The following is a 16,761-nucleotide window of genomic DNA, read 5'->3' as shown; positions in this document are numbered from 1 at the left end:
TCAGTTTATGAAACTTTTACACCATTTGTTCACCTTTATAAGTTATAAATATCTTTTAAATGACCTGATAATATAAATAAAAATTATAAAAATTATAAGAAGAAAAAAATAAAGAAAAGGTTGACGTCATTTTCTTATTTATGACATCATCCCCGTTCTCACTATATTGTTCCCTTGGCTTATAAATATATCCTTAGTTCACTCCATTTTAAAGCATCCCAAGTATTCCTTTGTTTCCTTCGCTAAACATTTACACATTTCTACAAAGAGAGAAAAAGAAAATGGTGTACTCCAGTGATACAAAGGCGACAGTCATAAGTACTTCACCATCATCTTCTCGCTCCGTCTCGCCACCGTCGTCGTCGTCTTCTTCTCCTAACTCTCCACCACCACCGCCGATGGTGGTGGTCAGCCCTTGCGCCGCCTGTAAAATATTACGGCGGAGATGTGCAGAGAAATGTGTATTGGCACCTTATTTTCCTCCCAATGATCCTATCAAATTCACTACTGCTCATCGTGTCTTTGGTGCTAGTAACATTATCAAGTTCTTGCAGGTACATCTCTATTCTAGTTACGTACCTTCTTTTTTTTCACCTTTTCTTTCTTCCCTTTTTATAAAAAATAAATTACCTAGTATACTGATTATTTCACCTTCACGAGATGTACTTCTAGTGAATTTATTCAGAGTTTTTAGTGTTTATTTTCTGATAGTTTAAACGACGTTTTACACTATTATCAGGTTAGTTAAGAGATAATTATAGTTTTAGCCGCCTATAAAAATGAAATTAGTAAAACACACAGAAAATGTAAATATATCTTGTACACTGTTAGTATTAAGTTAAATCTGATATGGAAAAAAGGGTATATAGGGGTGTATTAGTCCACAAAAATAGGATGTTTTCTTAAAAAAATTAGTCCACTGTGAATTCTGTGATGGTTATTGGGAATAATTCAAAGTTTAGGAGGACTTGTTTAGGATAACAGAGTCTAATTTAATGCTTGAACGTCGACCATTTGGACATGTAGTAGTAGTAGTATTAGGTAGTTTCTAGTTGCAATTTGAAAAGCAAGAGGCTTACGCTACTTGATTGTTGAAATGGACAGAAGAAGTTGACAGGGTAATATCCCAAATATATTGCTCTTCTTAATTATTAGTGTATGGAGTTTGTTTCTCGAGCCAATAGGTATTCAAAGAATTTAGGTATTGACATCTATGACTATAATGAGAAGCAACAACCACAACTCCTTTACTTATAATTAGGAAAAGGTCTTTTCTTTCTTGCTTTAATCCCTATAGCACTACCTTTTTTCATTTATCTACATTTTTTTTGAGTTTAAATAATATACATCATCGTGCAAGGAATTCTACACCTGTTGTGGCAAATAATCTATCTTTTTTTACAATTATAAATCTCACATTTTAAGAAGGCTTATTTATAAATATTCTTTTATAAGTGATCTCATAGTATAATATTTTTTTTATATTGATGCTGCATATAATTTAAACTCTTTCTTTTTCTTACTATTCCGGGGTTATAAGGAGTGACTTCTCTTAATATTTCAAGTTTACATCATGTCATGTTGACACCAACTATTCATGACTTCTTGAACTAAAATTAGATCAAATTAAACCCTTTCTCTCTCTTTCTCATAATTACACTAGTTATCTTGACCAGATGAATGAATCTTAGCAATTATTCTCTATCACTTTGTATTATGAAATTCTAAACATCATTAACTCTTTTTTCAATCTTGTTGTTTAATTATTAGGAATTGCCAGAATCTCAAAGAGCAGATGCTGTGAGCAGCATGGTGTATGAAGCCAATGCTAGACTGAGAGATCCAGTCTATGGTTGTGCAGGGGCAATTTGTCAACTTCAAAAGCAAGTGAATGAGTTACAAGCACAGTTAGCAAAGGCACAAGCTGAGGTTGTCAACATGCAATGTCAACAAGCTAATCTCATGGCCCTAATTTGCATGGATATGAATCAATCTTCTCCACAAGCATCACCACAACAACAATCTAATTTGGAAAGTTTCACTAATAATATCCCACATAGCTTTCAGAACAGTATGAGTTTCCTAGATGATAACAATAACTTTGGATCGGTGTGGGAGCCCATGTGGACATGACTACATATAGAGGCGGATCTAAGATTTAATTTTAACTCTACGGATTCAGGTTCTAGTGAGTTTTACATAGACAAATTCAAATTTAGGCTAAGAGTTATCAGTTCAAATGAATCCACGTCTATATTGCTAGATCCGCCCCTAACTACGGAAACATGTTTCCTCAGATCAAAGGGCTCTCTACCATTAAGTTTGTCCATTCTAACTCTTTGAGAAATTTACTAAGTCAGCTTTGAGTAAAAAATATTAAATAATCGCCAATAAAATTGACGTGACGTATATCAGAGAAAGGAAAACAAAATGTAGTATAAATTGAGCCAAATCTTCAAAGATTTGTGTTCCAATGTCTAGTTAGGTAATTTCATTATTTTTGTAATGATTCTGAGAGAGCAAATGAAATTGACGGGTCTTTTGATCCCGCCATGTTATCTAAAGGCACTCGTAGAGTGAATCACCTTTATTTGTTTTTTTAATTTTTCGCAAAGCCTTATTACTCATTACATGGTTAAGATTAGTGCCATGCTGTAATAACACTTCTTAATTTTTTGCTTAATAATTATCACGGCCCAAAATACTAACTTGTCGTGATGGTGCCTATCAGTACTAGGCAAGCCGACAACATCAATAACCCACGATTTTCTTTAAATTTAAAAACGTAACGTTTAATACAATACCAATGATTTAGCAATTTCTGATACAACACTCCCAAAACCTGGTATCACTGAGTACATAAGCATCTAATATGAGTACAAGTCTGAAAAATACGGTCTATAATAGTCTGAGACCAAATATAGTAAACAAGGAGATAGAGAAGGAGAGGCAAGATCTACGAAACACGACAGCTACCTCAAAATCTCCTGAAAATCAACTGCGCGAAATGATCAACACCCGCTATGTTCAGGAACACCTGAATCTGCACACGAAGTACAGGGTGTAGTATGAGTACAATCAACTCTGCAAATAACAATAATAACTAAGGAACTGAAGATAATGACGAGCTACACAGTCATAGTTCACTTCAGTAGTTCCAGCAAAGAATAGACATGCTTTCAAATCCGGCATTTTAAGTCAAATCAATTTTATACAGTTCAATTTCAAGTAATCCAGATATAAATTCTTTCAGAGATTTCACAACAATGACAGATAACAACCAAGTGCAACAACAAATGCAAAGCAAGTATAGCCTCTCAGGCAACATTCACTCAGCTCATCACAACAGCTCAACCACTCGGCTCTCAGCACTCACATTCAATGGGTATCCGCTCTCACTGGGGGTGTGTACAGACTCCGGAGGGGCTCCTACAGCCCAAGCGCCATAATCTGCACGGACAACTCACGTGCTGCACAGACAACTCACGTGCTATAATATCCTGCACAGACAACTCACGTGCCATAATATCCTTACCTCACCGACAGGCCCTCGGCCTTACTCAGTCCTCAACCTCTCAAGTCTCTCGGGCTCTCAGGAATCACAAAGATCAGCCCAAACAAAGATAACATAGTATATCAACAAATATCCAGAAAGACTGAGGTATAATACGCAAGAAAAATCATGATTGAGTACAAGACAACAATTAGCAAATAATTCAACAAGTACGCGACCTCTACGGGTCTCAACAGTACTATAACATAGCCTAAGCATGATTTCTAATATGATTTATAGTCAAATTTCTTCAATACATAGAGATCATATAGCTAACAATAAATTATTCAATTTTACAGTTTTCCGGGACGGACCAAATCGTAATCCCCTCGGTGCACGCCCACACGCCCATCACCTAGCATGTGCGCCACCTCCAAAGTAATCACATGATACCAAAATCCGGGGTTTCATACCCTCATGACCAGATTTATAATTGTTACTTACCTCAACCCGTGTAATTATTTATTTCGCTATGCCCTTGCCACGAGAATTGGTCTCTGAAAGCCTCATATCTAGCCACAATTAATTCGATTCAGTCTACAAATTATTGTAATTAATTCCATAAGGAAATACTAATTTTTTCAATAAAATTCGAAATTAACTCAAAAATCGTCCGTAGAGACCACGTCTCGGAACACGACAAAAGTTACAGAATATGAACGCCCATCCAACCACGAGCCAACCATATAAATTTTACCAAAATCCGACATCAAATCGACCCTCAAATCTTCAATTAAAGTCTATGAAGATTTCTACCATTTTTAACCCAATCCTTACCCATTTGAACTTAACAATTCTTCCATAACCTTATTGGTATGTATGCATAATACTCTTACACCCAAGAATCATACTATTAATCACCCATCTTTACTCCAAACCCGAAATTGAAGAATTAGGGAAAGAAATTCTTACCTCTTTGAAGCCCTAGCAAGATCCTTGTGAAATCTTCAAACCTTGAACAAGAATTGATGGATAAATGACTAATTCTTCACTTTCTCTCTCTAAAATGCTCTCACCTCTCTCTAAAATATCAGATTTTGGCTCAAAAATAAGCTTCAAGGGCTATAAATCGAAGTTGGGTCGGGTCAAAAATGAGAAAGAATGGAAGCTCCGACGCAGTTATGCGGTCGCATAACAGATATGCGGTCCGCATACCGACCGCATAATTTAGCCTCCAAAGCTGGGCGTTACTGACCCGGTCTGCGGTCATTATGCGGCCCGCATACTTGTTCTGCGGTCGTATAATGTACCGCAAAACAGGTCTGCGATCACATAGTGCACCGCATATTTTTCTCAAATCTTGCCCCTCTCCTGATCCACTTTGCGACCATTATGCGGTCTGCAGAGTGATTCTGCGACCGCATAGTGGTCGCAGAAATGATCTTTTTCTGACAAAATTTTTCTTTACACATCGGTGCATTATTCAACCTAAAAAGTCCGAGCTTTCTATAATCTTTGTACTAATTGATCTACCTCGGCACCACCAAACCTTAATTTCCTTAGCAAAATTTCTCTGGGGTCGTTACACACAAGTTAACATCCGGTCAACCTTTTCAACTTAAATTCTAAACCTTGGAACTAAGCGCTCTAAATCATTTCAAAACCTCACCGAACCCAAACCAATTACCCCGGCAAGCCAAATAACAATTGTAATTCACAATTTGAGCAGTAAATGGGGAAACCGGATTGCAATAGTCAAAACGACCGGCCGAATCGTTACAATAATAAACTTATCTGATTAGCCAAAAAAAAGCAAATTTTTGCTTAAACATTCCTAATTAAATGTCCGCTTGTTCGACTAACTTGAATTTACATTGAATAGGTCCACTAAAATGGTGTGACACTCGTACAATCAAGAGATTTTTTCCGAATCTTAAACTTGAAACGTTAGGGATGAAGAAATCTCAACTATGTGACTAAGTTCTCAATTGTTGTTAGTGAACATTGAATTGATGTTCCATGTGAATTCCCTTTCAACGGAACCTTTGACTCATCTAGTCTTTGGTTTTGGTGACTTAATTTACCTTTCAAATGGGTTGGTGTCTTTCCACACTTTAATATATTCGTGTCTTGTCAAAAAACCAACAATGTCTTGTCACAACTAACTAGCAATTTTACTTACTCTATTAATAAAAAACTTTTTATAAAAGCAAAAGGAAAATAAATAAAATCACTTACGTACTATTTATTTTTCTGATTATCTTATGAAGAACTAACCATGCGTACTTTATTTTTCGTTTCGACCTAAATTTTATGGCTACATGAAAATTAATAAGAGGATATACTACCACTTGATCGTTCTTCATCAACACTTGAACTATATAAAGCCTCCTCAATTATGTTTTGTATTCTTTTTAATCGGAAATGAAGTCCATTTCAACAGGAGAAAAAGAAAACGAAGCAAAAAAGTCGATTCATGAGAAACGTAACGTTGCTATATATGTGTTTATTAAGGTCAGTTTCTTTTGAATTAGTATTAACTGATAATTAATATTATAATCTTCACATATGGAGGTAAAAGCTCAGTTGTTGGTATCCAGAAAATACAAGTCACCCTGAAGTAGAATGGAGGTAATAACGTAGTGATTATTTTCGGAGCAATTGGTACATAATTTAGAAATTAGTTTTGCGACTTTACTGGTATAACAGATAAAATTCGATGATCTTTATTAGAAAAGAAAAGTTTTACAATTATACTAATATAATGGGTAAAATTTAGTGATCATGAGTGAAATTAACATGCATAATTACTTTCTTTTTATTATTTATGTTCTTATTAATTTGAGAAATTAATTATTAAAAGAAAAACAATCTGTTTTTGTCAGCTTCCCAGATACGTATTGTAGTTTATTTAAAACTCTGTTGTGTCAGCGACAAAGATTTGTATAGTTTGGACATATTATTTGTGGATAAAAAGGAAAAGAAGATTTTGCTGCAATCCCCATATAGAGGATACACCTCACGTGCTTGTTTCCCTTTAAACGTTAACGCGTATTACCTTTTTAGTATTTCTTTGTTTGTCTTCAAATAAATCGATGATAAAGAAGAAAGATTGTGAATATACATTGTACTAATACTTCCCACGTATATTGATTATCCTTTGGCAAAATTTACCTGTCGGCAATGACGGGCTATATGGGATCTTTCCCTTTCGGGAAAGGAAACATTTATTTTAAAGGAAAACTCACAGTTTTAACTGAATTTAACTTATATATAATGACAGTATATTTAGTGATCGACTATAGGGGTGGAGTCGAAAGCTAATATACAAGTTTGATCGAATCAAGTAGTTTTTGGTCAAACAGTGTATAATGACTAGTCAGGATTTGAAGCTTGGAGATTCTATTCTTTATAAGTTATTAGGTTTTATATTAATAATGTGTACAAACTAATAAATTTTGTTTAGAAAAATACAAAAAATTTAGATCAAAATTATCGGGTTCGGTCGAATTCATATCATCAAGACTAGCTATGTCGTCTCTGATAGTGTATTTTTGTTAATAAAATTATTTAATTAATATGTATATATTAAATTTAGAAACTAATTATGAAGTTGAAATCGTGGCTCTGTTCCTTATTGACTACGTACGTTAATATAACTAAACTTCAAGGCGCATGCACTACAAGAGCATAATTAATTAAATGCAACAAAAAAGGTAATTTGACTAACAAATGAAATAACTTAACCATAATTTGTACGTAGGGAAGCAAAATGCGAGCCAAGACATTATTGTTGAAACTTGACCTTATATATGTGATATGTCTAGACAACCACTTACTACTTTTAAGTTTTATCTCAATTATCATAATGCCTAATGGGACCAACCGATCGAAAACACAAAAATCCTTTCATGATATCTCAAAATGTCTTCAAGTTCTAGCCACTTTATATTTATTTATATATAGTTAAAGTTATGTTCATGCAATCAAATTTTGTTGGAATATATTTCATCAATTTTGCGCAGTCTTTCAGAATATCCTTTTACATTAACACCCAATACACAAAACTCATGATGTAAAACCGACATTATTTTATTAACTTACGTTGACTGTCCATGTCTTTTTTATATAGAACTTAAGCATATTTTTTGGACTACAGCTGATTATACACGAGTGTGTGTGTGTGTTTATTATTTTGGCTGTCTTCTTTTTGGGACAAGAAAAAGAAGAAATTTTGATGAAAACGTAGTACCAGAAAGTGATTACATGGTTTTAATTTGCAAAAACGCGTTATGATTAATCTCTTATAGTTTCTCTTAAGTCAACATTCTTTTGTTACTTTTTCACTTTTAGGTTTGACAATGAGTGAAAATAAAAAAAGTTTAGATGTGATCGATATAACATCTTCAGATTGTTACATCATTGTAATCATGCAATATTATTATGTCTCGGCCGCTCTTTTTATATCAGTTAAAGTTAAAAAAATTATTTTAAGAAATTTTGGTCATACCTCCAAGTGAGGAAACTAGTAAACTTAGCAAATATGATACAATGTCATTTCTCCACTAGTTTAATATGATACAATGTAAGTTTTATATGTTGTATACCTTTTCACATAATTTAATTTGTGATTCTTTGAAATCGTAAGTTCTTTTCTTTGATATATAAAATAGTTGTTGGGCTAAAAAGGAAAAGTTTTCCTCCTGAACTAAGAACTACATGACCAATCACCATTCATATATATAGGTTTATTTGGAGATTAATTTTGTATCACCCACATTAGTCGAGTATTTATAGCCATCGATGCCCAAAGGTTATGTATGCATCTTTAAAGCTACAGGTAAAGGTGTTAAACCGACCATAGGCGGGCAAAGAGACTAAGTCGGGTCTCACGCCACATTTCGCTATCTACATACTCGTCCTGTCAAACTACTGGCTGTAATACTAGTTGTTGGTCTAAAACGACCCAAAGATATTATTAATATGTTGTTATATTATTCGTTTTGGACCAAGCCCGCACGATTTTTTCCAAAAAATCACATACCATTAAGAGTATATACCACTTTATGAGTAGACTGTTTTTTTCTTTATTACTTTTCACGTGCTACTTTGTTCACACATATTCAACAGTATCAAACACTTTATCCTATGTGCTTTAGAAACTTAATAAGAACCAAAACTAGAGAAATATACAGAAATATTGAAACAACCAAATGTGAGATTTTTTTTTTGAACAATTCAAAAATGTTATACCACGTCAAGTTTCCAATGGGATCATCAAAATAAAATAAGCTAAACTATTGTGAATGATAAGATAGTAAAAGTTGGAATGTCCAATTCTTTTCTTGCTAAAAAAAATATATTTATCCAAAAGCAATTATTTGGACGATCTACTTGTTCCATATGATAATATTTAAGTTATTGAATTGTCAAAATTTCAACATTAGCTAGAAATAATGGGTCTAGAAGAATTTACAAATTTAAGGCATATGATAAAATTCAGAGATAATGGCATGTACTGCCAAATGTGTGTACGTAATGACAAAATTTTCCAGTGTATCCGAGTTCTTATCTTTCTTTCTTGTTTCTCCTATGAATTTTCAACCCTATGGAACTAAAAAAATCCGTGTCTTTTGACTTACACTCACAAAATTATTTTATTTTTACAATAAAAAGAATGATGTGACACACTTATCTCAAACTTTTACTATTTTTATTTTCCATATGAATTTTTACTTGTCATGCCTATTTCTAGTCAACTTATTCTTGTCTTTGTTATTTGCCTAACGCATCTAGAAGACTTGGAAACAGCAAGATTGAAACTTAGTCCATTAATTTAGGCATTTGTAAAAGATTCAAAACTACAGACAACACACAGATATTATATACTGAAATACTTTAATACTACTTATTATATAAGGGCTAGTTTATTGTACAATTTTAACAGTATATATTCTTGGTTTTGCAATATTAGGATTCTTCCATTTATTTTTGGTCCAGATTTAATCCATATTGAAATGCTAAGTTTAAGGAATTCTTCCCTTAATTTTAGGTCCAGATTTAATAGAGATACATTTTCAATTAAAACTTTAAGTTTAATAGATTCCTTCCTTTCCAGATTTAAAAGAGATTTTGATGGATTTTGAAGATTAGACATAGGATGTAATTAGTTTATCATTACTTGATATAATCACATTAGCTGGGATAAACGTTGTAAAGGAATCTTATATATGGTATAATTATGAAAATTACCCTGGATTTCATTTGGATCCAATTTAGAATATTTTGGCCCACATTGTTCAGGTGGGAAGTAGTAGTAGGGGATCTTTATACAAATAGCCGGTCATATTCAATATTTAGTTTTTCTAACTATATACATAGATTATACATTGATTATATACAGTTATACATATATAATACATAAATTATGCATATATTATATTTCGCCGGCTATTTTTAGTTTAAGCGGTTGAGTGAGTGGTTATTTGGGTTAATTCCTCTATCTTTACATAAATAACCGGTCGACATTGTTTACTCTCTCTCTCTCTCTCTCTCTCTCTCTCTCTCTCTCTATATATATATATATATATATATATATATATATATATATATATATATATACACACACACACACACACACACACACACACACACACACACACACACACAATTATGCATATTTTATACCTCCATCAGTTATTTTTAGTTTAAGCGATTGAGTGGGTGGGCCTCGCCTTACTATTGGGCTCAACGTACTATTCGTCCGCCACCTCTGAGACTTTTCCCTACAACATGGGCCTCACCTTACTAGTCGGCCCATACTTCTGATTTTTTTTTTATTTTTTTTTTCTGAATTCATTAACTATCATTGCAAATGAATTAGCTTCATTTTTTCTTTTTCTTTTTTGTTGAAGGAATGTTCTAATGATTTAAAGTAATATAAGTTTCTCTTCGCGTCAAAAAGAATATAGATGCTTTTATGGTTGGTCAAGTTAAAGTACTCATTCCCTCAATGAATAGCTCACCTTTTATTTTTTATTTCTATAACATTTGAAAAAAGATTGATAACGATGAATAATCCAAAATATAAAGATGCCAATATCAAGACATCTTGCTTAAACATCAATTCGCAAGGATGTATTGCATGCCTCTATGACACGAGCAATCTCATCAACATAATTAGTCAAGTTATTTCTATTAAACAGCTATAGAAAATAAAATCCTAGACACAAAGGAGGAAAAATCGGAAAAGAAAAAACATTATTGAGAGAATAAAAAGAGAGAGATAGCGCCCTTGACAGGCACTTCAAAACTCGCCAACACTCATAAAAATCTGGGTCGGTCAGTCCTGAGGTAGGAATAACAAGGCCACTTTCACTATATATCTTCTAATAGAAATAGAAATTAATTATTATCTGAACTCAGGGTATTAAAACACATTAATTGTTTTAAGAAAGGGGACACCAACTGTTTGACAAATTTCTACCCAATGACAACCAATTACGATTCTCAGTTACATAGGATATCATGTCTTAAAGCAATCTATGTGAACTTGTTTCATCTAAATTAATAACAATTAGAACTATTACGTTCCTTTTACTAATATTTCACTTCGAATAGTTTTCCTTCAACACTGATAATTTAAGCATCAAAATAGGCTAAATCATGACCCACGATCTAAGGCATTGTATCGGGTAAAATATGTCACGGTATGTGGCCATCGAAGAAGGGGACACATGGAATCTAAGCTGGGAGGACGAAAAACCGGGCACATCTATCTCGCGTGTCACCGAGAAAGGCAAGTCCATAAAAGCATTGAGCATGTTGTGTCCGGTAGCATTCAATGAAGAATATTCTATAGCATTAAAGAATAACGACCCATTACAGGAATTTGGGCATTTATGTTTACCGTTAGGTTTTCATTATCGCACTTTAATAATTGACATTAGTGATGGGCCCGACCATAAATAATAGGCTCAACTATCATTGTAAGACACAATTTTCTAGGCATAAAAGAACATATTCTAATACAATATCTCAATATTATTTCTCTCTCTAGCTTGTTGTTCTTATCGTGCCCGAAAACCCTGTTCCTGAGCTCTCCAAATCTATCGTTCTATATGCATTTGAGCTAAGTATCTTGTACGAAAATTGATTAATTCATTATCTTTTGGGGTCAAATTGATTCATTTGTTTAGAAATCACGAACAAATTCAACTGTACCATTTTTTCGGATAAACATTTGGCGCCCACCGTGGGGCCTAGGCAGTCGTATGTTTAAGTTGATCCTTACCTCCTTCACTCACAAGCTTTGATCGTTCTTGACTTAGCAAAATCACAAAGAATGACAAACAATACCATTAACAACACTCACAATCCTGAGGTTCAAGAGGAACACCCCCATTTTGAGGACTCAATCAGCGACACTCGCAATGAGGGGGAAGATGCCATGCCGGTGTATCACGGGCGGTACCCCAGACGAGTACGAAAAGCGACCCCAGATGATGCTGACCAGGGGCACGTAGCAGACACGGTGAAGATCTTGCAAGAACAACAGGCAATCATCTTAGGCCACCTCACGCGACAAGATCAGGTTATGACGGAGTTAAAACAGGTGCTATCGGACGCTTCAAATAATGCAAATAGGCTAGATCTAGTTCCTCCTGTTGTTCCTACAAACCAAACAACGCAGAGAGTCGACAACAACACTCCTAGGGGCGAAGCTGGTTCCGACAAGACTGGGGGGAGTAGATATGGCCTCAACAGCGATAACAATCTGTTCAAGAAGGAACTCTTGCGGTTCATGAAGGAAGTAAATTCCCGCATGGATAAAATCCTGAGAGCACCCCCGGTATTGAAAGGCCCGAGCTCGAAGAAGTACATCCAATTACCATACAAACCGAGTGCGGCCCCGAAATTAATCCCAAAGCGATTCAGAATGCCTGAAGTGCCGAAATACGATGGGACCTCACATCCACAGGAACACATTACCACCTACACAACGACGGTGAAAGGAAATGATCTAGCTCCTCACGAAATCGAGTCCGTGTTATTGAAGAAATTCGGTGAGACTTTCACGGGGGGATCCTTGACATGGTACTCATTATTGCCCGAGCATTCCATAGATCTCGCGGATTCGTTTATCAAGGCCCATGCCGGCACTAAAAAGGTACAAGCCCGAAAGACCAATATATTCAGGATCGCATAGTGAGAATCTGAGCTATTACGAAGGTTCGTTAGCTGATTCCAGAAGGAAAGGATGTTGTTACCAGCCGTCCTGGACGAATGGGCAGCTGAAGTGTTCACTAAGGGTTTGAACATGAGGAGTTCATATGCTTCCCGAAAGTTGAAGGAAAGTCTACTTGAGTTTCAAGCAACAACTTGGGCGGATGTCCACAATCGGTACGAGTCAATAATAAGGATCGAAGACGATCAGGTTGACTTCCCGTCATCAACAAAGGGACGGGAGAAGAACAAAGAAAAATAAAGGACGATGTCGACTCACATAGACAACTTTCAAGGGGCCGGTTTCTGCCCTACGAGCGGACAAAAGGTCGTGACAGGATCTTCCGGACATCTGACAAGTTCACCGTTGACAGGAGGACCGGTCGTGGGCGGAACAACTGTTACACCCTGTGCATCTCAAGGTGACGTAATGAATATAAGACTTGTTAATCATAATTTAAATAATTTTAAAGTCATAATATGGCTATATGTGATGTTTGGATAGAAAATATGAAGTTTGGGAAAAATCGGATTAAAGTTGCAGAAAAACCGACTAAGGATTTGCCTTGTAACACAGCTTTTTGAGAAATAAATTTTGTGTTCTATATGAGGGTTTTTTGGGACATATTATATATCAAATTGAAGCTATTGGAATATAGTTTTTAACTCTCTTAACCGTTCGTTCATACGACACCCGAATAAAATGTTATAAGCGTTGGAAGAAGGGTCAATCATAGGGTGCCAAGTAGCACCTTTTTGACTTTTTAAAAAAATAGGATATTTACATCTCATCTCATCTCTTTCTCCATTTTTTCAGAGAACACACCCAAATAACACCCCCTAACTTTACTCTTAAGCTCTATGCAAGAGCTTCAAACTAGATTATCATCCCGGGCACAGAATCAAGAAGCGTTAACATTTAAATGATCCCTATGATGTAAGTATCGCTATATCGCCTCTCGTTTTCTTTGTAGTTTGAGTTTTGGAAGGTATTTCAGAGTTAGGAAAATGTGTACTTTCTGTATTTAAGTGTTTAAATATCAAGGAATGTTGATAAATTCGTTTCCTAATAGTTAGAACTCACGGGACGGTAATCGGAAGTCGTGAGTTCGAGTTATTTGACTTGTAGTGGGCTGTTTTGTGGGCTGTTTCATGTTGCCTTTGGGCTGTATATTTTGCTACTATTTAACGGAGTTTTAGAGGACAAATGGTGTATAGAAACACCACATAATGACGGAATGGTGGACTGGTCGTTCGTAGTTATATTATTTTAGGTAGTTTGACACTACTTTAGTTGTCGTTTTATGTATGAAATGATTAGGGTGTGTGAGCTGTTTTGTGATATATTGTGATGGAGATAAGATTGGAAAATGATACTTGCATGTTGTTATTGTTGTGTTCTTGTTGTTGTTGGTATATGGTAATTGGAGGAAGGCCTAGTTACAGGGAAGATGCTGCCCAAATTTACGTAAACGAGCTACTAGTTTAAGTTGCGGACTTAGCCTTTACCCAGCACTGATTTTGAATCTCCTTATGCTTTGGTAGAGTGAGTTGAGTTGTTTGAAGAATTTATTGGAAGGTATTAAGGACTCAGCGGAGTTAAGGTATGTTAAGGCTATCCATCCTTTCCTTTTTGCATGATCTGTACGATACAAACGAAACGAGCAAATGCACAACTTTCATAAATGACTCTATTCATAGAAGTATTAGAGATGCCTACAATCTTGATTCCCCATGTGAATTATTATTATATCTTTTGTTCATGGGTCTCAGAAAAATACGTAGTAGATAAAGTTTATTCGAAAGGTATATTGATCTTATTAACGTATTTCTTATGCATTTCATTCATTTATACATGTACATTGACTCATGACCAGATAGCATTATATACACATATATTAAATATATATGGGATATGGGAAAAGTTTACGGCATTATATACGCACCACCACTTGATCAGCTGGTATACATTGATGATTTTGCCCATAGTGGCAGAGATGATATGATGGGATGTCCTCAGATGCTTGATGATGTTATGTACGCATATACTTATGCATGGTATGGAATTTATATGCACATGCATGACATTATAAATTTTTTCATGATTCACAGAGTTATTCAGACTTACAGGTTGAGTTCTTTACTCCATGCTTCTTTCATGCCTTACATACTCGGTACTTTATTTGTACTGACGTCCCTTTTGCCTGGGGATGCTGCGTTTCATGCCCGCAGGTCCCGATAGACAGGTTGAGAGTTCTCCAAGTAGGCTATCAGCTCAACGAAAGATGTTGGTGCGCTCCATTTGCTCCGGAGTTGCTTATTTGGTCAGTATCATTTGGACGTGTATTGTTTAGTATGGCGGGGCCCTGTCGCGACCTTTATAGTATTTATCTACTCTTAGAGGCTTGTAGACATATGCCATGTACGTAAAAGATTGTATGAACTTGTCGGCCTATGTTTAGTGTATGAGTAATCATTTTGGTCTTATAAGCCCAAGTTGGTATTACATGTTTTATTCTAGTTATCCTACGACAACCTTTTCGTCTCATTTACCTATGATAGCATGATACAAAAAGATATGTTATGTTCGTATTCGGTTGAGTAAGGTATCGGGTGCCCATCGTGGCCCATCGGTTTGGGTCGTGACAACAACATATCGCTGCAGGATAGAGAAATCTCGGGACCACGAGGTTCTTCTTATCCAAAGTTATCAGAGTATAATTTCAACGTCAGCGTGGTGGAGTTAGTGTCGGTCATGAGAGATATCAAAGAGGCACGATTCCCGAGACCTATGAGGTTTGATCCCTGCCAGAGGGACCCAAATCTATGGTGTGAATATCACGGCACTAATGGCCAACGGACTAGAGACTGCCGGTACCTTCGGGAAGAAGTGGCAACGCTGTTGAAGAATGGTCACCTCAGAGAACTATTGAGTGACCGAGCCAAAAATAATTATGGTCGGGACAGGGGCGACCCGCAAACCTCGAATGTAGGAGAAGAACCTCCACGTCAAACGATCAACATGATCTTCGGAGGGGACGAGATTAATGGGGTCACTTTCTCGGCCGCAAAGAAGAATAAAGTATCGACAACCTATAGTAAGGGATTCCGGGAGGATGATATCACGTTCACGGATGAAGACGCGGATGGATTACTACTACCGCACAATGACGCACTGGTAATTTTATTAAATATGTTAAATTTTAAAATAAAACATATTTTAGTGGATCCAAGAAGTTTCGCCAATATCATACAATGGAGAGTTCTGGATCAAGCTAAACTCATCGGGAACATCGTCCCGGTAACAAAGCTCCTTGTCGGACTCAACCTCGCAAACGTGACAACCCGAGGGGAAATTTTACTGCTTACGGATGCCGAGGGCGTAACAAAGATAGCTCTCTTCGAAGTAGTAGATGGTGACATGGGATATAATATCATCCTGGGAAGGCCATGGCTGCACGAGATGAAAGTTGTTCCTTCAACGTACCACCAATTGCTGAAATTCCCGACACCCGAGGGGATCAAACGGATAAGAGGTGATTAACCGGCAGCAAGAGAGATGAATGCGATCTCAGTCTCTCATAGCAAGGGAAATGAACATGCGGCATAGTAGTTATCGAAATCGGCTGCCGACCTCGAACCAGAGGAAGTTTACCTGGGGGTAGGAAAGTCGAAGCAATATCAGAAAGGAAACTAGAGCAGGTTGCATTGTTTGAAAAATTCACGGCAGAAGAACTAGAGCAGGTTGCATTATTTGAAAAATTCTTAGAAAGGATATTCCATTTGGGAACAGGACTATACCCAGAACTCAGGTCAGATTTTATTGAATTCCTTAAAATTAATGCTGATTGTTTTGCATGGTCCCACGAGGATATGACAGGAATCCCAACAGAAATAGCCGTACACAAGTTAAGCTTGGACCCAAGCATACCTCCGGTAAGGCAAAATAAGTGCCCTATTGCCGAAGTAAGGAATAAATTCGTCAGAGAAGAGGTAACTTGTCTACTTAAATTGGTTCAATCCGAGAGGTAAGATATCCGGAC

At 36.0% G+C, this 16,761-nt stretch overlaps 1 protein-coding gene across 1 annotated transcript; it reads left to right on the top strand.

The window, feature by feature from the left end:
- Positions 1–223: 223 nt before the first annotated feature.
- On the top strand, positions 224–2,601 carry LOC107807609 (LOB domain-containing protein 1). The gene is made up of 2 exons (XM_016632033.2): positions 224–554; positions 1,771–2,601. Exons 1-2 carry the CDS (start codon positions 282–284, stop codon positions 2,131–2,133), a joined length of 636 nt encoding a protein of 211 aa, XP_016487519.1. The 5' UTR covers positions 224–281; the 3' UTR covers positions 2,134–2,601.
- Positions 2,602–16,761: the final 14,160 nt, after the last annotated feature.

Source organism: Nicotiana tabacum, chromosome 9 (assembly GCF_000715075.1).
Source record: "Nicotiana tabacum cultivar K326 chromosome 9, ASM71507v2, whole genome shotgun sequence".
In the NCBI taxonomy this organism is placed as follows: domain Eukaryota; kingdom Viridiplantae; phylum Streptophyta; class Magnoliopsida; order Solanales; family Solanaceae; genus Nicotiana; species Nicotiana tabacum.
This window is presented reverse-complemented; position numbering and strand designations above follow the sequence as displayed.

Excerpts from the sequence above, each read along its gene's own strand:
- LOC107807609 (XM_016632033.2), top strand. The coding sequence starts at position 282 with ATGGTGTACTCCAGTGATACAAAGGCGACAGTCATAAGTACTTCACCA. Across the intron at positions 555-1,770 it reads ACATTATCAAGTTCTTGCAG|GAATTGCCAGAATCTCAAAG; the intron begins GTACATCTCTAT and ends TTTAATTATTAG.